Source organism: Trematomus bernacchii, unplaced genomic scaffold (genome assembly GCF_902827165.1).
Source record: "Trematomus bernacchii unplaced genomic scaffold, fTreBer1.1, whole genome shotgun sequence".
Classification (NCBI taxonomy): Eukaryota; Metazoa; Chordata; class Actinopteri; order Perciformes; family Nototheniidae; genus Trematomus; species Trematomus bernacchii.
In genome coordinates this window covers 1,334,979-1,359,247 of record NW_022987609.1, presented here as the reverse complement: position 1 = coordinate 1,359,247, position 24,269 = coordinate 1,334,979, and the positions used below count along the sequence as shown (strand labels likewise).

At 40.1% G+C, this 24,269-nt stretch overlaps 1 protein-coding gene across 1 annotated transcript in view; it reads right to left on the bottom strand.

The window, feature by feature from the left end:
- LOC117483452 (probable phospholipid-transporting ATPase IIA) overlaps positions 1-24,269 on the bottom strand; it is a 41,917-nt gene that overhangs the window by 9,483 nt on the left and 8,165 nt on the right. The window contains exons 7-21 of the mRNA XM_034131792.1: positions 22,570-22,664; positions 21,718-21,798; positions 20,648-20,723; positions 19,667-19,743; positions 18,327-18,487; positions 18,002-18,144; positions 15,735-15,847; positions 13,623-13,832; positions 10,538-10,699; positions 9,950-10,042; positions 9,781-9,864; positions 7,807-7,977; positions 5,363-5,461; positions 1,142-1,231; positions 766-910 (exon numbers count right to left, since the gene is read on the bottom strand). Of these exons, the coding sequence (XP_033987683.1) occupies positions 766-910; positions 1,142-1,231; positions 5,363-5,461; positions 7,807-7,977; positions 9,781-9,864; positions 9,950-10,042; positions 10,538-10,699; positions 13,623-13,832; positions 15,735-15,847; positions 18,002-18,144; positions 18,327-18,487; positions 19,667-19,743; positions 20,648-20,723; positions 21,718-21,798; positions 22,570-22,664 (1,800 nt within the window). The remainder of the gene's footprint in view (positions 1-765; positions 911-1,141; positions 1,232-5,362; positions 5,462-7,806; positions 7,978-9,780; positions 9,865-9,949; positions 10,043-10,537; positions 10,700-13,622; positions 13,833-15,734; positions 15,848-18,001; positions 18,145-18,326; positions 18,488-19,666; positions 19,744-20,647; positions 20,724-21,717; positions 21,799-22,569; positions 22,665-24,269) is intronic.

Here is a 24,269-nt window from a genome sequence, read left to right as displayed (position 1 = left end):
CTATTCATGTGAAACAAAAAAAAGGAAGTGCAAGTTTCTAGGAATCAACTACTTCACATTTTTTTGAATAGTCTTTTTGTCATTTTAATTATTTTGTATTTCTTGTATTTGGTTTACTAACATGTTTAGTACAAATCATTCTGTGGTCATTTATATTATCTTGAAATAATATATGTATGTATTCAAAGCAATAAAGGTTATATATGTTAAGACCCAGCCAAAGGTGTCATCATCATAAATGAATTAATTATATATAATAATAATAATAATAATAATAATTGGAACACTCTGCCCCTCCATGTGAGGTCGGCCCAGACCCTAGGGGTTTTTAAATCTACTCTTAAAACACACTTCTTCTCCCTGGCCTTTTAGTCAGAGCGGAGCACGACTCCTGACTTTTCCCTGTGTTTTTGATATATCTCTTTTATTGTGATTATAGAAATGTGTTTTTATGTGATTGTAGTATTTATTACATGTACAGCACTTTGGCCCGACCAAATATCGCTTTTAAATGTGCTTTATAAATAAACTTTGATTTGATTTGATTTGATAAAGCAAATTTAAAATCAGCTTTGTTTAATTATGGCAGTTTATCAAAGCTCAAACGGGGAGTGTTAGTTTGTGGCTGCAACAGATACATACGTTCGGAGGAGGATGTGGTGAAGGGTTGTAAAATGTAAAATAAAAAAACCAATACAATTTAAATAACTGAAAAATGTATCCCCTCATCGAAAGCTTTTGGGACAGTTTCTTTTACCGACTCACCTACAGCGCAGGTGAGTTTCCCTGTGCGCTCCTGCAGCAGCCGCACTATCTGAGCCTTCTGGGTGGGGGTGCATCGGCAGCAAACCACAGCGGGACACTGACACGCAAGCTCCATGAACTCATACTCGTAGTATTTCAGACAAACCTGCAAGAAAAACAACCAGATCGGACAGATTAGGCCACCACATATAACCGATCTCAGCTGTGGGTCTCATCTTGACTGACAGTTACACTCCTACTGCCTTATAGAGTGTGACTCTAACCACAAACACCACTTCCAGAGATACTTCAGGTGGCAGCGATTGTATCAGGCGTCACACAGAAAACATGTCAGAGTTTCATAAAGAGAGATAAGTCAGTGCGAGGAGAGTTTTACCTCAAGCGAGTCCCCCGATATCACCAGAGCGCAGTCGTGTTTTCTCCTGAAGGCGTTGAGCTCCAGGTGGGCTTCCCCTCGGGTTGTCACCTATAGCAATGATAACCACATTTAATAAACACGCACACAACACACTCGCAATGAGGAGTTATCAAGGGGGACAATCTGTCAGCCTCAGCATCCTGATTGGTTTCACACCGGCAGCTTTTAAAGACTGTCAGTCTGTTTTTCTTCAGCTGCAATGATGGCAAGCGTTATATATCACAACATTAAACTGAATCTTTGTGCACATTTTAATTGAAGTCGCACCATTCAGAATTGTTCTCCAGATAGCATTTCTGATCTGTAAAACATTCACATTGTATGTACTATGTAGTGCCTCTCCATGCTTCACTGTTCAAACAGCTCTTTATTGTTCTCATACTGCCTGTGCTGCAGCACCTCTTTTCACCCTCTGTCTGAAACCAGAGCCCAGTCTGCTCTGATTGGTTAGCTGGCCAGCTCTGTTGTGATTGGTCAACCGCTTAGAGATGTCCCGGCCCTAAGCCTATCACTAGCCAATCGTAACACAAGTGTTCCAAGGTGATGTCGCTATGTTCAGGAAGTTACAAAAGGAGTCCAATAGAGCGCCACAGTGACGCGTCCTAAAACCCGGAAGTAAGTTAGCATTTTACCACTTCTGGTTCCTTCGACAAAAAGCAATGGGATTTCTCCATAGGATTTTGGAAAATATCTGTAAATAAGGTCTGTGGTTGAGACACATTGAAGAGACGGATCACGTTTTGTTCTACGACATTAAATACATCAGCAGTGACCCCGCTGGTGATTTCTGAAGAGTTTACATGTCTGAAAAACGATGGTTGTTACCAAGTGGCTGAATAGGACTACAGAAGTTGAGGACGTTGTACGTCATTACACCGAACACGTAAACACTCCCGCTAAGTTTGTTTTCCCCGTGTTCTGCTTGAAAGCAAGTACCTGCCTCCTGCAAACTGTTCAAACAAACGCTTCAACTTGCACCATTTAGAATCTGTAGTTTTGAATATGGATCTTAAAGGTGGGGTAGGTAAGTTGGAGAAACCGGCTCGAGATCGCTAGAATTTGAAAATACACAACCGGAGAAAATCTGCCACTTCCTTACAGAGCCCCTCCTCCAACACACACGAACGCGCACATGACCAATGAGGGCACGAGATAAGTTTGTGCACAGATGGAAGGCTGACAGGCAGGTAGGCCATCCAGTTATTTTAGCCGGGCCGGCTAAAATGATTGGTCGTGCTTTTTACAGTACGGCTTCCACAGATGAAATTTAAGATAAGACATTCATTGCTATCGGGATGTTAAGAGCATTCCATGGAATATAACAAAAAGTGTATCTCGAGCCGGTTTCTCAAACTTACCTACCCCACCTTTAAGTTGGCGTGATGTTGAAGCAGCGACCGTGCTGTAGTTCGTTTATAGCAGAACGTTAGCATTTTGCTTCTGGCGACTAGATTTATGATTAGAAAATTATAAAAGTAGGTTAGACATGTGGGGATTATCCGGCTGAACAAAACGTGATCCGTCTCTTAAATGTGTGTCAACCATCAGTACCTTATATCCAGCTATTTTCCAAAATCCTATGGATGGATGGATATTCGAAGGAACCGGAAGGAGTTTACTTCCGGGTTTTAGGACGCGTCACTGTGGCACTCTATGGAGGCATTACAGGCAGGGGGGGGAGAGTGTGTGCGAGAGTTTATGCTACATGACGTGGTTGTTTCCCAAACATGGTTGATATTTATAGTTTTTATTTCTGCATTTTATTGTTTTAATTGCTGCTGTTGTTGTTGTTTTATGTCTTTCCTTCTTGGCAGACTTGTTTGGTATTTAAATGTTTGTTATTCAACTTAGCGTGTACGAATGTGAATTCAAGGTGTTTCTGTAAAACAGCTTAATGCTCAGTCAGTTTTTCCCAGAGTAAACAATGGATGATGATGATGATTTTTTAATGGTACAATTCTTGTTATAATGCGTCAACCTCATTTCAATGTTGAGCTCAACACAGCAGGAAAGAAAGGATTAATTCAATGTAAGAACTGTAGATAATGAATCCTCATGGTTGATAAGTGCTTAATAGAGAGGGGATTAAATAATGAAATCGAAATTGGAATGACAAACTGGGAAAATACATAGTAACATAAAACAAACAATAGGTCAGGTTCAAATATAGACCTAGAAAATCTCCAGAAATGCAGCTCTGACAAGGCACGGTGTTAATCTGTCAGCAGGAGTCATGCTCTGGTATGAATATCCTTCAGCCGCTCACTATTCATACGTCAATCCAGATCAGACCATTGGTGGCCACCAGGAAGCTAATCCAGATGTATGTGTAGCCGGCCCCGTCAGCACTCCTCGTCCACTGGGACTGAGGTTTTCAAGCCGTGCCAACCATTGTTATTCTCTTCCAGTAACCGCAGTTGTGCGCAAGTTGTAACCTTCCTACATGGCAGGCTCTCCTTCAGCTCTGGCTCGCTGCCAGAGGGGAAAGGCAGAAAGGGGGATTATCAAAGCGGCAAAAAGAGACCGCAACCTGCAAAACAAATTAGGAAGTGAGCCCTCTGCGTGTTCCCTGTGGGAGTGGTTCAGCTGGTTTCTCCTCTCTGTTTGTTCTCTCTGACAGCGGCTCGGATGCTTTCTCTGGTGGGAGGTGATTTATTCAGCTGAGGATGCTGGCTCGGGCTGCATGTTTAGTTATGTGAGGCTGAATGACCACTAGCTAATGGGTCTGGCCTCACAGAGGATGGATGCCCGTGGGTCGAGGGAGTCAGGAAGCATTCTGCATTCAACTTGGATGAACCCTTTGGTGCTGGAATCAAGTATTACCCACTATAGCGGCTGTAGTGGGTCCAAAAAGATCCAAGGGGGCCTAACTTTTCACTCCTTGTGTGTGTTTAGCAACAAATATAATTGGTACCAGCAGGAGAGGACTCTTTAAAGTAGAGACACTACTTACTGATATACACCTGAACATCAGCACGAGAGAACTCTTTAAAGTAGAGACACTACTTACTGATATACACCTGAACATCAGCAGGAGAGGACTCTTTAAAGTAGAGACACTACTTACTGATATACACCTGAACATCAGCAGGAGAGGACTCTTTAAAGTAGAGACACTACTTACTGATATACACCTGAACATCAGCAGGAGAGGACTCTTTAAAGTAGAGACACTACATACTGATATACACCTGAAAATCAGCAGGAGAGGACTATTTAAAGTAGAGACACTACATACTGATATACACCTGAACATCAGCAGGAGAGGACTCTTTAAAGTAGAGACACTACATACTGATATACACCTGAACATCAGCAGGAGAGGACTCTTTAAATTAGAGACACTACATACTGATATACACCTGAACATCAGCAGGAGAGGACTCTTTAAAGTAGAGACACTACATACTGATATACACCTGAACATCAGCAGGAGAGGACTCTTTAAAGTAGAGACACTACATACTGATATACACCTGAACATCAGCAGGAGAGGACTCTTTAAAGTAGAGACACTACATACTGATATACACCTGAACATCAGCAGGAGAGGACTCTTTAAAGTAGAGACACTACTTACTGATATACACCTGAACATCAGCAGGAGAGGACTCTTTAAAGTAGAGACACTACATACTGATATACACCTGAACATCAGCAGGAGAGGACTCTTTAAAGTAGAGACACTACATACTGATATACACCTGAACATCAGCAGGAGAGGACTCTTTAAAGTAGAGACACTACATACTGATATACACCTGAACATCAGCAGGAGAGGACTCTTTAAAGTAGAGACACTACATACTGATATACACCTGAACATCAGCAGGAGAGGACTCTTTAAAGTAGAGACACTACATACTGATAAACACCTGAACATCAGCTGGAGAGGACTCTTTAAAGTAGAGACACTACATACTGATATACACCTGAACATCAGCAGGAGAGGACTCTTTAAAGTAGAGACACTACATACTGATATACACCTGAACATCAGCAGGAGAGGACTCTAAACTAATAACTTCTGTATGGGATTGAGAGTGCAAGTGCCATCAAGAAAATGTGAAAGCAGTAAAATACAACATAATAAAGATAGAAAATACAGAGACTTGACATGTGGCTCCTCCCACTTTATATGTATAAAAGAGAGGGGGGGGGTCCTTGTCCTGCACTCACGGATCTGAAGATGTGGATGTCCTGGTTGCGGGTGATCAGATGTGCGTTCTTCGCCGTGCATGTGGCCGTCTCGAGCTTGTCTCCTGTCAGCATCCACACCTACAAAGAATCCAGAGTAACATGATTATTTTTTTGATTCCTGAGACGCACCGTTTGAAGAGAAATTCCACACAAATGTGAAACAACAATCAGTCTGTGAATCAGCTAAAAAAAGCTAAATTCCAGGGATCAAAGAGTCTAATCAGTAACCTGAACTGCTCTGTCTGCGAGCGTCAGTTTGTGAACTTATCTGACGATCAAACACACTTACTTTATTGTAGTGCTTCAAACAGAAGACAAACACCTGATTGATATCAGAATCCTAATTCATTCTCAGACTATCTCAATGGTGCCGTTTTTGATGTGGCTTATTTAAGGTTACAGCAGGATTCAAATGGTTAATTAACCCCCCAAAAAACAACTGTCCTAATAAAATGTCCTCATTAAGAGTCAAATGTTTTGTCAGATGCATCTAAGAGATTATTTCATCTAATAAAACAAATTCAGCAGTAACATGTCACACCCGATCAATGTTCCTGTTATTTTGAAAATGTGGAACTACTTTCTAGAGATGAAGAAGTCCCAATTTAAAATGGTTTGTAGCCTGCTCTGTAATGTATTAGTTATTCATTTATTTAATTTCAAAGCTGTGAGCGTCAGGCTCTGTGTATATAATAGCTAATATATTATAATAACTCCTAATACTGGTATGGGATAAATGTCACTGGGTGTTTCTCAATGTCAAGGAAGGATGCTCCAGAGCCACTATTTCAAGGATGCTACGTCATCGAGTCCCGCCGAAGGACTGTTCCAGGCTCCTTGGAATTCTACCGAGCCCGGGGTACTTTGTAGCGAGAAATTTCGAGGCTGCACATGTGTATCCTCCGCGGTCTTAAAATCCCCACAATGCTTTGCGCACGGACCAATTTCCCAAAATCTGTGGCGGAAAATTTAAGGCGGGGCTTCTCATATGACGCACACCTGCACACTTGCTCGCCTGTTCCACTCTTCGTTCTCGGAATGCCAGGACGGATTCTTGCCTAGCTTCTGAAGGAAGTGACTCGGAAGACATGTCCTACCAAGGAAGCGTCCTCGACATTGAGAAACACCCACTGTGTGTGTGGGGTAATTTCAATGTGTGACTATTGACCATAGATTAGCTTTTTGATCCTCTATTTCCTATCTGTACCTAAATGCCATTAACCTCCACTGTACTGTTGTTGAAGGCAAACATCACAGACACATATCTTTAAACCTGAGTAAAACACATATCTGCTCTGCTATGACTCGAGTTAAAGGTAGGGTAGGTAAGAATGGAGAAACCAGCTCGAGTGCGCTAGAATTTGAAAGTACGCAGCCGAAAAAAATCTGCCCCTTCCTTCAGACTTCCTTACAGAGCCCCTCCTCCAACACACACGGACGCGCACATGACCAATGAGGGCACGAGATAAGTCTGTGCACAGATGGAAGGCTGACAGGCAGGTAGGCCATCCAGTTATTTTAGCCGGGCCGGCTCAGATAATTGGTCGTGCTTTTCACAGCGCCACGGCTTCCACAGATGCCATTTTTTTAATGTATTAATTATCAAAGCATTTAATGTATTCATTGCTATCGGGATGTTAAGAGCATTCCATGGAATATAACAAAAAGTGTTTCTGAAGTGAATTACCTACCCCACCTTTAAGTGAGAACATGAGTTTTGACTTATTCTGGGTGAATATGAAACAACACGCACCTAAGTATTGCATTGTTGTGAAATAGCAATAATTATGTGCAATACATACATTTGTTTCAGCTTAGTATTGTTGTTACTGATTGCTACGTATCTACCTAACAACACTGTTGTGAAATAAAACAATATCACCTTCAAAATGTAATAATGATAAAAGTGGCAGATCAACACTTATTATATGTTCACTAACTCGCATGCTGCTACTCATTTCTATACCTTGGATATGTACTTAATTGATCGGTATTTTATTGACATGTGTTTCTTATTTATTTGCCTTTTATCTGCACTGCTTACAGTTTCTTGGACAAAAAGGATTTCCGATTCTGAACCGACCCTTTAAATTAAAAACAGCAACTCTGACTATCAGCTCAACGTTTATCACAGTGACTGGTCAGATTTCTAGTTCCCTTGCAGAAAACCAAATGCTTTTTTCCATTCAAATGTGGGTTGAAGAACTTCCCGTCAACCATGTGAAGCGTGCCAACCCAAACCACGAACAAATGTCTCTATAATTCATTCAAATTCACTATAATCTTGGTTGTTAAACATGAAGGAGCTGCTTGGATGTGGCTGGTTCCTGTAGGTAGATGAGGAAAACATATGCTCTGGTCTTGTTTCTATATTTTGTTTTCTTAGTTTGTTGCTACTGTGAGCCCCCCCCCCCCTTCAAGACCTTGATTCCTGCGTTGCGGAGGATCTCCAGTGTGGGCCGCACATCCGTCTGGAGCTGGTCCTCCACCCCGGTCAGACACAACAGCTCCATCTCCATCTCCAGACTCTCGATCACTGTGGCCACCTTCAGAGAGCGGTCATGCACGCTGAGCTTGGCCTGGACGTAACGTGCCTGAGGAGGGACGGGAAGATTTTGAGTGGGGGGGAGATGAAAGTAATACAAATTAGGTAGAATCACTTTTTATATAGCCCCCTTTCAAACAGAGTTACAAAGTGCTTTCACATACGGTTCACACAGAGAATGAAATCAACTAAAAACATTATAAAATACAGAGAGTAAAACAAACATAATAGTAATAAAAAATAAATAAAAATCAAAGCGACAAAATGGCGGGTTGAACAAGAACAAGCAGGAAAACAGCCAGGGATAGAGAGACAAGTTACAAACTGCAACAGAAATGTTTCACACACATTTTGTACAGATATTATATTATGTGCAGCATAAATATGCAAAAAAATGTCCTTATAAAGATATCAACATTTCCCTTAAAGGTGGGGTATGTAAGTTTGAGAAACCGGCTCGAGATACACTTTTTGTTATATTCCATGGAATGCTCTTAACATCCCGATAGCAATGAATATCTTAAGTGCTTTGACAAAAAATCCATAAAAAACATTCATCTGTGGAAGCCGTAGTACTGTAAAAAGCACGACCAATCATCTGAGCCGGCCCGGCTAAAATAACTGGATGGCCTACCTGCCTGTCAACCTTCCATCTGTGCACAAACTTATCTCGTGCCCTCATTGGTCATGTGCGCGTTCGTGTGTGTTGGAGTAGGGGCTCTGTAAGGAAGTGGCAGATTTTCTCCGGTCGTGTATTTTCAAATTCTAGCGCACTCGAGCCGGTTTCTCAAACGTACATACCCCACCTTTAAGCTATACAGTGATTGCCTGCATTTAATTCTACTGTGATTTATAAATCTGAAAATCCCCAAAAGACAATATCAATCGGTTAACGCCCCTCTCCAGCCTTCCAGCTTCAGGGCAATATGTGAGAGAGATAAAGCAAAAACAATCTGAGAGTGACTCATACAGGAACACAAACTATGTGTGTGACTCAGTGTGTGTGTGACTCACTGCTGCCCACCAGCTCTGCTCACACAATTACTCTTCAGAAACGGGCCTGGGGCCGAAGACTGCAAGGGGAGACGGCCCTGCCCTGCTCACACAATGAGAGGGTGTGTGTGTGTGGGAGGGTGGGGTGTGTGGACTGAAGGGCCGGGGGTCAGAGGTGAGTCTAATTAGTCAGCAACACACTCTGACATTTAAAAATGCTGAAAATGTCTGCATAAAACATCATTATACATTTGTGGGGGTTTTGAGGGCAATTTGAGTTGAACAAATATTGAACAATGTGTTGATATTTCTGCTATTTATTGCACAGCTATGATGGCTTTTTTTTGGACATAATTCAGACAAACTATAGGAGTGTGAGTAGTGTCAAAGGTCCTCAGTTTAGCCCCAGGTCACTGTGTGTTAATGTTATGGCAAAAGAGGCACAGGTCATACAGGCATACATTTTTAAAATCAAATTAAAAGGTCAACACTTATTAAACTCAGTACATATGTACCTGAAATGAATATCTTCCTTGGCTTTGCAGAACCAGTTCAAATCATTTGTCATGCACCTTGAACCTAATGGCAAGATGCTTCTGTTGGTTGTTCATATTGACCTATTCTAGTTCTCGTTCCTTCTTAAACTTCTATGTATCCTTTCCTGTGTGTTTTATGTACAGAGATGTTGTTTTTGGAATGTGTTGATTTGTCTATGATAGGTAATAATGCCATTTCTGTACTTGTTTCAATAAGAGGACTCTCAATAACCCTTTCAGGCTTCCTTTCGTCTCCTGCACTGAAGTGAATTGTAGCTTTAGTCATTGATATCTTCATTAGTGTGCAAATACACTAAACTTACCTCAAAATCTTGATACTGCTCCTCTGTCAGGGACTTCTTTGACACCACAAGGACCCTGAGGCCTTCCCTCGCCATGTTCCCGCACTGGAAACAAAGTCAGCAACATCTGGATTAGCCTATCACCAAGTCTGTACATTCATATATAATAGTTATACTATCACGATTGTACCTCCTCTTCCAGCCAGTCGTTATACTGCACGATGCCTGCCATCACCACATCTGCACCCTTCATGTAGAAAGTGATCTCTCCAGTAGATTCATCCTAAAAAAACAATGTATTCACATAGAAATAGAAATGAAATAGACAAATCTTATACATGTTAAATTGAATAACCCAGTTTGTTTCAGGATTTCCACTCCTAACCCACTATTCAATGATTTTGGGTTGCCTAGAAATGCTCAACTTATTTTGGTATACACAAGGGGTTTCACAAAGCGTTCAAAAATATTATCCTGAGGAAGTTTTAACATCCAGGCTTCCTGAGGTAAATCCCAGCCAACAAAAGTAAAGTTAGTCATCAGACTTAGTCAGAGGTTAGGAGGTGAGGTTTCTATCAGATAATGAGGATCACATTCTGTTTGTCTTGGTAAAGTATTGAGACACAGTCGCCCACATAGCAACAACCACTGAGATACACTGTAAACAAAAGAAGATTAAGCAAACTATGAAGTCTATTGAATTTATTTTAAGCACATACACACAACATACACAACCTGCAATTAGCTGACAGACAAACTGAGTGATCTTGTCACTCACTCGCACTATGATGCCCATCCTCTTGCTCTCGTAGGTGAAGGGGAATATCTGCAGGATGGTGAAGTTCAGTATTTGTCCAGTAGGGGTCCGCAGCTGCATGGAGGACTGGTCTCTTCCCACCAGAGTGAGGCCCACGCTCTCAGTCCACTGCACCAGCGACACCTACCAACACCAAGGGGAAAAGCTTTACTGGCTGCTCATTGATACGTGACTGTAGGAGAGGAAACACATGGACAGGCTGCAGTATTGATCTGATACTGGTTTTAGGTTGTTATCAAATAATAAAACATCATTGTACTGCACACAGCAAGAGGGGAAAGTAACCAGTGATTTGTTTGTTCTCAATAGGGCTGCACAATAAATGGATTTTAAATTGCAGTATTGATAAGTGCAATATCCAAATTGTATCCAAGGACAATATTTGGCTTAATACTTGAAAGTATCTGCATGAAGTATAGTCGTAATGCTAATAAATCCCGGCGCAAATTCAGTATTCTTTCTGATTTGTCCTTGTTTAAGATGGATAACGTAAATGAAAAGAACAAATGATTATGTGTAAGCCTTTTATATCAATATGTTCCATTACTTGGAATACAAAACAAACAATTAAAGGCACTTTGGACTGAGTAGAAAGCACAGTAACCATTTAGTCTTAATCAATAACGCAAAAATGTCCAGCACTCAACACTATTGATTGATAAGCTCCGTAAATGTCAATTTCTGAAGTGAAAATATAGTTTTGTCTCCTCTCTGAAGGACACAACAGACGACTTCCATTAAATCAATGTTACGTGTGTGAGGGAGAAGACTTCCAGACCTGAAGTCACTTCACATCCCCAATCCATCATCCATCTTCTGACAGGCCTAATAGCACACGGCCAAATGGACACAGATGAGAGTAAACAACAAAATGTCAATGTTAACGCTAAACCGCACATTTTTTTATTGTTGAGAAATCACTTATTATACAAATACGTGACCATGTAGTCTGACAATGCCAGGCCAGGAGTACTTTCACGTCATAAAAGCTCTCACTACCGTAATGTTGGTCACGCATTTTGGGAAATAAGACTTAGTCACAGTCTAGAAATGCTCACTGACAGGGGATTCTTGGATCTGGTTACCACAACAGCACTGCATTGTAATCGCAGTTTCAAAATCCACTGCAGATTTCTAACTGGACTGACTAATGCTGTATCCATTCGGCTTGACTCAGAACAATCGCACAACGGACGTTTTTTACGAGAGTAGAGGAAAGTGATTCAGAACTATCTTGGTTGGATAACACATCATTTCAATCATCCGTTTGATTACTATTACCAGAGCAAAAACTCCTATTATCATTGGCATGCAGACATCTTAAAAGATGTTTCAGTTTTGACAGCATTTAGCGGTAACTGGCATTGTGTCCATAACACTCACAACCAAAACCAGATCTATTTGAAGACTTCCTGAAAGCTGTTGGAGAGCAAACTGAATCTTACTGTACTGTTTCAGGACAAATAAACGGTTACCTTTCTATCCACCTAAAACTGCTCAATTTCCTTTCCACCATGTAAACCACAGTGTTTTAATCGCAGCAGACGTCCTACGCTCTATTAAAATATGCTATCAAAGAGGAAATTCAAAAGGGTATAAGTGCAATGGCCTGGGGAGCCCATTAAGGAAATCCGTATTTACATCGCAGGAAATGGATACAAGTCGGATTCCTGCAGCCCTCTTCCTGAAGTTCAAACAATTCATACAGATCAAGGACATGAATGTGGAAGGTCGTTATGGCTTGTGAAATCAGGGAAGACGCTCGAGATAATGGCCTTTACTGAGAAAGAGCGAGAACACCGTCTTAAGATCGGAAGTCTGATCACAGACTGTCAATGTTTGTCCTTGAGAAAAATTATGTTCAAGTAGATACGGTGTACATTTCCCAACATGCCAAGATGACGTGTTTGGACAACATATATTTCCTGTGTAGCTTCCATGTGAATTCAGGTATATCATTTGATGGATGTACTGCACAAAGACGCAGGACAAAAGGAGAGGAATTAAATAGTTGTAGTTGGTGTAAGACAGGGGTGTCCAAACTACGGCCCGGGGACCATTTTGAATCGGCCCTCATCAAATTAAAAAAGTATAATGGAATATGTTCCCACAAATCAAACTTGTGCTTGTCTTATATTGTACTTCTTAAATATACATGTACAAATATATTACACAGTAGTATTCATGTGTTAATAAGAACACTTTTCAAATAAATTCAGTCAATTAAAGTTGGAAAACATTTTCTAACAAATCTTAGTTGATATGTAAATAAGTTATTGGGCTTTTTTCTTAACAAGCTTGAAATAGACCCTTCATATTTCTCCTTATTATAATCAATCTGAGCTTCTGTTTTAAGGGATGAGCTGCCAACACTCACACGCATCAATTACCTACATTTGATTGATTTTGCTAACTTATAACTGAACTTATGAGGCGATATACCTCTAGTGCAGGGGTGTCAAACTCAAGGCCCGGGGGCCAAATCCGGACCGTGCCTTCATTTTATGAGGCCCCACAAGAGCTTGCAAATACGGTTACATGTCGATTTACAGAAGCACGTTGCCCATAAACTACATGTCCCACAATGCATCTCAGATTGGACTTTTTCCTCAGAATTTGACTTTTTTTTCAAAATGTTACTTTTTTTTCAAATTTCACTTTGATTTTGACTTTCTTTTAAAATCATTTTGTGACATTCTCACTGAAGAGACTTGCAATTATTTGCTCTAGACTTCTGCTTTCAGACGTAGTTAATTATGAAGTTATTACCCTATCCGATAATCCAATGCAGAGGCAATAATGTAATATAATACATTATTTTATATATATTAAATATTTATATATGTATTTTTATATAGTATAAAGTTACAACCGGCCCTTTGAGTGCAACCATAATGCTAATGTGGCCCGTGATGAAATTGAGTTTGACACCCCTGCTCTAGTGAGTGACCCAGCCCTTTGTATATTTTTCTGTATGTGGCCCTCAGTGAAAAAGGTTTGGACACCCCTAGTGTAAGGTACATGTTCCTGTGTCGGACCATCGTACCTCATCGGGGCTGGAGGCCTGGTACACTCTGCACGTGTCTTCATAGTGCTGCTCCGCCTCGGCCTGGTCCGTCACTCCGTTGGCTTCGTACACGGGCGTCACGTTGTGCACCAGCGCGATGGCCTTCACCGCCTCGTGGACTCTGCTGCTGATGGTCTTGCGGACCTTAGTGGCTGCTGGAGCTCTGGAGGCTTGGAGGTCATGGCTGGGCTGCAGGAAAAGGACAGAAGGCAGTGTGATCAAAAGGTGACATACTAGAGGGATCTGAAAAGACGTATTACCTTTTCTAATGGGAATCTTTCAGAGTGGTTTCAAGGTTTTTTTCTCCAAGTGAAGGCAGCTTTTGAAGCCAGTACAGTTTATAATCTGTAAAGTCAAACTGTACTGACTATAGAGTGGTGCAGGGATGACGTATTTACCCGGAAGTAAGCTGCATGGGTTCCCTCGACAAAAAAGCAATGGGATTTCTCCATAGGATTTTGGAAAATAGCTCGAAATAAGGTCTGTGGAAAACAAACCTGTATGATGAATGCACGTTTTGTTCAGCCGGATAATATCCACATGTCTACCCTACTTTTATAATTTTCTAATCATAAATCTAATCGCCAGAAGCAAAATGCTAACGTTATGCTATAAACGAACTACAGCAGGGTCGCTGCTTCAACGTCACGCCAACTTAAGATCCATATTCAAACATACAGATTCTAAATTGTTGAAGCGTTTGTTTGAACAGTTTGCAGGAGGCAGGTACTTGCTTTCAAGCAGAACACGGGGAAAACAAACTTAGCGGGAGTATTTACGTGTTCGCCGTAATGACGTTCAATGTCCTCCACAACTTCTGTAGTCCTATTCAGCCACTTGGTAACAACCATCGTTTTTCAGACACGTAAACTCTTCAGAAATCACCAGTGGGGTCACTGCTGATGTATTAAATGTCGTAGAACAAAACGTGATCCGTCTCTTAAATGTGTGTCAACCACAGACCTTATTTCCAGATATTTTCCAAAATCCTATGGAGAAATCCCATTGGCTCTGAGACGAGGGAACAGGAAGTGGTAAAATGCTAACTCAGGACTCGTCACTGCACCACTCTATAAACAAACTATATGAACACACTTTATGGGTCATTCCGGATTTGGAGGAAATGTTCTGTCCCACGTATGAAATGCTCAAAATGCTTCAACATACAATGGATGCACTATCAAATCTCTCAAACTCCCCATAAAATGGCATTTTTCTATTGTCCCTCCTTCTAGGCTTTTGCTATCATTGTTAAATGCAACCCCTTTTCAATAATTAGAATATTAACAGTTCAAGAGTTGCATTTTCTGCAGTTCAATTCATTATCTGCAGTCAAATTAAATGTGTATGTATCATTTAGCATAATCTATTTCCACAGAATATAAACTGCTTTTTATTTATTGCCACCAGGTAGCCTAAGCATGATGCAACAACTTATAATATTTTCTTCAAAATGAATACAACTGTGTTTAAATTATAGTTGGATCAAAAGGTTCAAATACTTTAATACATACATACCATTTCTACAGGCTTCTAGCACACCAATAAGCGCTGCAGGGTTAACTTCTCAGAAGGTTTGATGTCTAAATTGTCCTCCAATTGTGAAATGACCCATGAACACACTTTGTTCACTTTAAACTGGAGTTTTTAGTCTGAGAAACGAGCCGTTTCGCTAACGGCAGTTCCCATGATTGCTGTGATAGTGGCCTGTAAACATAACCAGATGTGAGAAGTACATTTGAACAATTTGCTTCTGCATTGTGCCCTTGCTATTTTTAGCCGCCTGTGCGTGCCAGGGGTTAATGGTAGCGTCATTTAAGAAGTCCGGTCAGCGCTTTGCTTGTGGGCTAATCCTGTTTCCTGCTTCGCTAACCTCTGGTGTCAAGGGGGACAAAGAGTGTCATCTGAGGTCAGGAAGCATTCAACCAAACAATAATCACAAACCGATACGTTTCTTAAAACAATGCTCGCGGCTGTTTGTTTTAGCCTTTCCCAAGATTTTGGAATTTCAATCTTTTCTTCTTTGTTTGTTTTTTCTAAATGAGTGATGTTCAGTGATTTCTTCTCACTGCGTAGACATGTTGTTCTTACCTGTGTGTAGGCGCTGAACACGTGGCTCTGTACTTCATCCATCGAGTCCATCCCGTACGCCACCGTTCCAAGATGGAGGCGCCTGAACACCATTTCATTCAGAGTGAGAGTTCCTGGTAAAGATTGGATTAAAAAGGTGTTCAAAAAAGTATGAATATCCCCTTAAAATATTAGATGTAATTAAGCATACTGTGCTACATGTGATACTTATGCATTTGAATTTTGATCAATTTCAAAATATGGACTAGTGTAATATTTAAATCTCAGGGAGCAGAGTAAAGCTGAATATGTTTTAAAGAACTATTTTGGGTGGCTGTCATCACTCCTTGTTCAATGCTATCAATCCATTCGAGCCATAGAGATATCCCAGCCTACAAACGGTAATCTACAGACTTAATAAAACATATTAGTTTGGCAAATATCTTCCTGAAACCAAACCCTACATTTATTTATATACTGTATATAGATATATTTCAAGGACAATGTGAATTATGATGCAAAAATGAGCAATATCGTGAATCCTAATGCACTGAAAAGTACAAATAAAAATCCCAATCAGATATCTTTCAAAATCATGCAGCCTTAATTTATAGGAAAAAACAGTTTTACATTTTGGTTTCGAAATGAAAACATTTGAAACAAATATTTTCTTCACTTAAAGGTGGGGTAGGTAATTCACTTCAGAAACACTTTTTGTTATATTCCATGGAATGCTCTTAACATCCCGATAGCAATGAATACATTAAATGCTTTGACAATGAATACATTAAAAAAAATGTCGTCTGTGGAAGCCGTGGCGCTGTAAAAAGCACGACCAATCATCTGAGCCGGCCCGGCTAAAATAACTGGATGGCCTACCTGCCTGTCTGCCTTCCATCTGTGCACAAACTTATCTCGTGCCCTCATTGGTCATGTGCGCGTTCGTGTGTGTTGGAGGAGGGGCTCTGTAAGGAAGTCTGAAGGAAGGGGCAGATTTTTTTCGGCTGCGTACTTTAAAATTCTATCGCACTCAAGCTGGTTTCTCCATTCTTACCTACCCTACCTTTAAGTGTACGACGATTAAATGTTATGTCATAAAATGCATGGATTATAAATGTCTCTGTATGTTAATGTCATCTTGTGAAAAAGGGTGGAAAATGTAATAAAAACTTGGTCACAAAAGATATCTAAAAGTACGTCTACAGTGTTTGGATTTACAAGCAGTTACTAAAAACAGAGTTAGCATGTCACATATGGTGATTGGAAAAATATGGTAAGGAAGCCAGAAGCCTTCCCTCTGTATCCTCACACTCACTTTAAAAGCATTTTCCGCCAGTATATCAAAAAGACCTCAGGGGCCTCGCGCGTACATTAGCCTGACCCGCGGACCCCGCCGGCCTTATCACGCTCTGGGTAGGGGGAGAGGCTGATCACTTTATTGGGCATGAGGGCTATAAATCTGACCTGTAACACCTCGCGCCTGAGGAAGTGCACTGGTGGAGGTGTTGTGCTCTGAAGGTGTGTATGGATGAGAGGCTTTTTTTATGATTTAAGGGTCCAATAAGTAGCAGGGAGCAGAGACCCCACCGCAGAGCTAAACCCCCCAGGGAAGGAAACGACTTAACTCTGTCCTACTGGATACTTCCTCGGCAAATCCTCTGCACTATAACTCCTCACTTTACTGCTCCACATGCTGGCTTCTGTGCTTCTATAAGCCACAAGACTACGGCTTTTTTAATATCAAGTATGCTGCTTTTAACCAGTTGGAGAGTAACGGAGTATATTTACTCTGAGTATTGCACTTGGGTAGACATTTTAGGTACCTGTACTTTATTTTCTCAACTCCACTACAGTTCGAACTGTAATATTGTCCTTTTTACTCCACAACATTTATGGATTAGGAAGATTTAGTTCCTAGTAACTTTACAAATGGCGATTTCTAGACAAAACACTCGGGAATAGAATGTGAAATATAATGCTTTGATATTGATTTAACTACCCAACATTATATTGAGGTACCTTAAACAACGAGCAAAACCGTTTTTTGTGAGAACATTTCACACTTCCAGATTCTAAATTGTGAGGATTTACTGCTTTCCCCTTTAAATATGTTGTCATTTTGATGTGCAACAAGTACTTTTACTCCTTACACTTTGAGTACCATTCTTTATGAGGTACTTTGACTTGTTATGCAATGTTTTTACAGTGTCGTATTAGTATGTTTACTTAAGTAAAGGTTCTGAATACTTTAACCAACCCTGCTCCTTACTGCCACTTCCCAGTCTAACCTGTTTTGTCCGTCAGCAGGTAGGAGATGCGTCCAAGCTGCTCCGGTATGGTGCTCGCTCTCACCACCGTCCCGGGGATCTTGGAGTCTTTCTTTATCATCCAACTGAAAACCATTTTCCCCATATCCAGGTTGACACGCAAACTGCATAAAAAAAAAATTAGTGGGAGGTTTTTTGCCCCTTATATGTACCCAAGGCAAGGCAGGGCAAGGCAATTGTATTTATATAGCACTTTTCAACACAAGTGCTATACACAAATGAAAGACATTAAGAGCATGAAAGCAAGAATACAGATGTCTTTAAAGTCCAGGATATGAAGTCGTACCTGATGGGCACGATGTTGGAGAAGAGCAGCAGGAAGCGAATGATTTGGAGGTACCAACGGCCGGTAAAGTGCTGAAGGGCCACCATGACCAGCGACACCACCACAAGGGCCCCGAACAGGATCTTAGTCAAACAGTTCACCTCCAAGTCAAACAAACCCACCTAGAGTGAGCAACAGAGGCAGAAATGATGAGTTAAAATAATGTAAAACTAATCTGTGTATGTCCAATATACAGGTCTAAGCACATTAGAAATATAAACAAGTTATTTTATTATTTTAAGGATGAATTCCATTCAAATCCTCAATCTTCATTTCAACTAGATTAGATTAGATATATGCTATCCATCCAAAATTGGGATTTTGTTTGTTGTCAAAGTGGCATTATAGCAGGCCCTACATATGGGTTAAACATATAAACAATAACATAAAAATGGAATAAAATACAAAATAAACAGTAGTATCTAAAAATACACAATATAAAATATACAGAATAAGTTACAATACCATATAATAGACTAACCTTCTACTTAAACAAACATTTATAAACATAGGATACTATATATATTATAAAAAGGCAGACCAAAAATGTGCCTTGATGGTTAAATCTGGCATATTTACATGATGAACTCAAGTGCTCGTGATGATTAATCTGCATGTTTCCTTCTCCAACTAATAAATAATAGCAATAAGTGTTGGAGTTATTAAATGTAAAAGCAGGTAGTGCGATTACGATATGTGCAAATTGTTCTGTGTGTAACTACAGGGTATATGCAGGAATCCTGAAGTCAAATGTAATACCTTTTAAGACCTTTTTTAAGACCCTTTCCATACATTTTAAGACCTCATCGCCACTTGGAGTTTTAACCGGTTCCATTGGCGACACACTTTACCTCACATTGACTATATACAGTATTGATTGTCCTTCCTCCTTATCTTCCAACCATTTGGACGCAAACTTGCATTTCCCCATAACGATGTTGTTTAACAACCGGCGTAAACGGGCCTTCGCGCGCTATCAAGCAGTGAGCGTGCGATGTCCTGTTCAGATGACGTAAAATCCAACGGGATGCCATAAATAAACTACACAGAATCACACTACACACCTACGCAATGATTACATTCAGGCAGACTGTAGAATACAACCTCTTTGGAATATTTATATACTTATTGAAAACAAGCTACAAAATGTAATACCTTGGAAAATGCCGTTTAATACTTTTTAATAGCCTTTATTTTCACTAAATTGATTTATCAACTTGTAATACTTTGTAAGACCCCGCGGACACCCTGAACTAAGTGATCTAATGTTGTTGTTCAGGCTGTGCTTCACACTACTGTACCTTGTGCCGGGGGTTGGAGGTGTTCATGACGCTGCGCAGCTCCCTGCCGGTGTAGATCACCACCCCCACCACCGTGCCTGCAGAGAGGGAGAGGAAAGAGACTTTAAAAAGCTGCCTCAGGTCAATATATATAATGAAGGTACAACATAAAACACAGAACGTCAAGAAGATGTTTCCCAGACTTCTAATCTTGACAAGAATATGTTTAAATGATGAATGTCATTTGGATTATAGGATGCAGATTTACAATTGTTTAATGGATAACATTTGATATAGCCTATAGTGACGTTAGATATGTTTGCCACTTCATGTCTCCTACTATAGATACACACTTTCTTTACCATTACGGTAAGCTAGGCTTCATAATTAATGATGAGATTACCGACGCAACATTTGTTACAAGAATATGTGTACAAATTATTCTAAAATTAAGGATTGTGGTATTGCGTAAGGCAAGGCAAGGCAAGTTTATTTATATAGCACATTTCAACACAAGGCAATTCAAAGTGCTTTGCAAAAATGAAAGACATTAAGAAACATATTATAAAATGATATCTAAAAACACTAATTTAAAAGCAATGATATGAAATTACATTTAAAAACACTCACACGGAGTAGATATTCCATTTTACAAATTGTATCCTATGGACTTAGTTTGATATCATTGCTTGGAACAGCTCCTTTTAAAAAAACTCACACCATGGTCTTTTAAAATATATCTTTCAATGATTATGAGAATAATGTTGAATCTCTCCAATATTGTGATTCATAGCACACAATGCAATCTCAGTCAAAATAAACACTTATTTTTTTTAAATCGTTCAGAGCCAATTGGGAGCTGTCAAAGATCTGTTTTTGGTTAGACAGGTCATAGCTTCAGTCAGCCCCTATGCCCTAAAGGCAAAAGTGGGTCCTGGTTACTTCCTGGGTTTTAATCCCCCCCCCCTAACAGAAGGGCAGCGCCCCAGGTCAGTTATTTACCAGAGGCAACAACAGTGCTGGCCCACAGAGTGTTTTCAATGCTGAGACTCTCGTTGACTGGAGGGTCTCCGTCTTCCTGTAACAGTCGAGATGACAAATTGTTATGGTTGTTTTAAAGAAGTTTTGCACGTCTGCTTTATACAAGAAAACTATGATTTTATAACCATTCTCACTGCCTGAACGTTAGACACAGGTCCACACTGCAAGTCTAACCATAGTGTGTTAAATAGTCATTAGTTTTGAAATTATGAGAGCCATACATTTGATAGATAGATAGATAGATAGATAGATAGGTAGATAGGTAGATAGGTAGATAGGTAGATAGGTAGATAGGTAGATAGGTAGATAGGTAGATAGGTAGATAGGTAGATAGGTAGATAGGTAGATAGGTAGATAGGTAGGTAGGTAGGTAGGTAGGTAGGTAGGTAGGTAGGTAGGTAGGTAGGTAGGTAGGTAGGTAGGTAGGTAGGTAGGTAGGTAGGTAGGTAGATAGGTAGATAGGTAGGTAGGTAGGTAGGTAGATAGGTAGGTAGATAGGTAGGTAGGTAGGTAGGTAGGTAGGTAGGTAGGTAGGTAGGTAGGTAGGTAGGTAGGTAGGTAGGTAGGTAGGTAGGTAGGTAGGTAGGTAGGTAGATAGGTAGATAGGTAGATAGGTAGATAGGTAGATAGGTAGATAGGTAGATAACGTTAACCAGCTAAATAGCTACAATTCGCTATCGAAATAGCTAATGTTCCCTAGCTAAGTACTGTAGCTAACATTGCTGGCCTAATATATCTGTCACCTAACAAATATTAGGATAAGGAGGAAGAAGGCAATCTTTGATCTTCCAAAAGGTTGCATGACTCATGGATATCTAACTTATAAGCCGAACACTCAACACTTCTAAACAGTGAATCCAATTAATTCACATTATCACAAATAACTCTGCTAGCTGTTTCATTAAAGTGTAGGACTCGCATGCTGTATGTAAAACGTTCTGCCAGATTTCTTCATTCATGAAAATAAAAAGGGTAAAATGGTTGCACACAAGGGGCTAAGGCTTCAACAGAATAGTAGTGTTAGCACTCACCCTGGTGAAAGTTCCAACAAAGTTATGGATATCAATGTTTGGCTCTTCTGCATACACATATGATCTGATTTGTAGAAGGTCCTGTAAACATCAAACACATGGTCATTTAAAAAAAAAAAAAATGTGTCTTACTAATAATATACCAAAAGCCAAAGATATTCACGTTTATTTACAAATAATAAAATATCAAAATAGTTGTAATTTTCGACGCTTGAATAATTGATTCTGCTCTTGACCAATGAGTTAGCTTGATAAGAGCAGCCATGTTAAGCCTTTTACTACATACTAAATAAACTGTATTGCTGTCCATCAAAACTAATTAGGTTTCGTAATAATAGTAAAAAGATCTGTTACAATAGTTTGTCAAGCCTATAGTCAAACGTCACAATCCTTCAGCTGTTATTTATTTGTATTAATTGGTAAGTAATACAAATGAAGTCGCTCACTGCTAACAAACCGAATACCAATTGTAGACTAAAGCCAAATGAAATGTAAGCAGTTAACACTTATTTGTTTAATATTGATTGAAACTGTTAAATAGAGACCACTGTCATGACTATAGAATATTAAAATAAAATAAAAATTAATTTAAAACCCCTAACTGATTTAACACTCATGGGGAGCATAGAGTACGGGCCTGAGGTTAACCTTTGAACTTTAAGTCACTCTGTGATGAGCGGGCCACCCTGCACTCAGTCAAATAACTCCTCTGTCCTAATGACGCACTTCTCTGAGACCATAGTGCAATTACACGTCTTCATCAGCACTTATTTTGCTAAACACAAAGCACAGCAATGGCATAAACACAGCATATAATTTACTCCTGAGCCTCTCCTCTATTTTATGACTCACAGCAGCAGTGGGCAGTCTCTGAGTGCAGGCCACTGGGAGGCGTAGTTTCCAGTCCGTCTCTCCGTCCAGCTGGTCAGTGCGCAGGAAGCAGGAGCCTGGGGAGGAGAGACGAGAGCTGAAGACTCATGGAGGAAACACATTCACCCCTAGGGGGCAACAATAGATAAGCTTGTATCCATCTGACATTCATCAGATACAATAGGTCCATTTAAAGTCAGACTACTATCACCTTTACAAACAATGACAGGGTATATTCAGGAATCCTGAAGTCAAATGTAATAAGACCTTTTTTAAGACCCTTTCCATACATTTTAAGACCTCATCACCACTTGGAGTTTTAACCGGTTACATTGGCGACACACTTTACCTCACATTTACTATATACAGTATTGATTGTCCTTCCTCCTTATCTTCCAACCATTTGGACGCAAACTTGCATTTCCCCATAACGATGTTGTTTAACAACCGGCGTAAACGGACCTTAGCGCGCTATCAAGCAGTGAGCGTGCGATGTCCTGTTCAGATGACGTCAAATCCAACGGGACGCCATAAATAAACTACACAGAATCACACTACACACCTACGCAATGATTACATTCAGGCACACTGTAGAATACAACCTCTTTGGACAGTTGATATACTTATTGAAAACAAGCTACCAAATGTAATACCTTGGAAAATGCCGTTTAATACTTTTTAATAGCCTTAATTGTCGCTAAATTGATTTATCAACTTTTAATACTTTTTAAGACCCCGCGGACACCCTGAATGAAGGATTAAAAGACTTGTGTCTCAGCAGGGTTTGGTAAAAACTTGTCCATGCATTTATCTTATTCATCAGACTGAACTACTGTAACTTAGCAAGTCTTGTGCCAGACAGCTGCATCTTGAGAACTAAATAAAATCAACAAGGGAGATCCATGACTGAAGATTGGAGCTCACTGGTTCCCTGTATGTCAAATAATTAACTCCAAAATATAATCATTGGTTTATAAAGCACTAGATGTATTCGGCCCAAAATACATTTCTTATCTTCTGATACTTGATACTCTAGATTGCTAGATCGTCTGGTAAGGGTCTGCTTTCTGTCTGCGGAGTCAAAACTAAACATGGAAAAGCAGCGTTTAGTTATTAAACTCCATATATCTGGAACAAAACTCTCAGAAATCTGCAATTCTAACTTATTTCAATTAAGACTGAAGACTTTTATTTTGCCAATGACTTCTCACTGCCTTATAAATCAAATAACTATTCATATCTTACACTGCACTGTAACTTATTCTTGTAATTTATACCTTAGTTTGTTTAATTGCTATTCTCTTGGCTTTTCTATGACATTTTCTAATGTGTTTATGTTGCACTTCATCCAAATGTTTTTTGTTAAGCACTCTGAATTGCCTTGTGTTGCAATGCGCTGTATAAATAAACATGCCATGCCTTGCCCGAAGAGAGGACATCCCACTCTATTCTAGGACGTGCAAGTCACTATTTTTACATTTCAACAGATACTGAAAGCTTCTGTCGACTGTTGCTGCTTTCTGAGTTTGTTCTGACGTTTCAAGTTAACAACCGAAAGGGCAATAAAATAATTTAGCACAAATGAACAGCAGCAACTCCTGTGAATGGGACACAGCTGCATATCACTTCTGGGATAGAAGTGGATCCCATCCCCCCACACACCGGCTTACGTGCGTCATCCT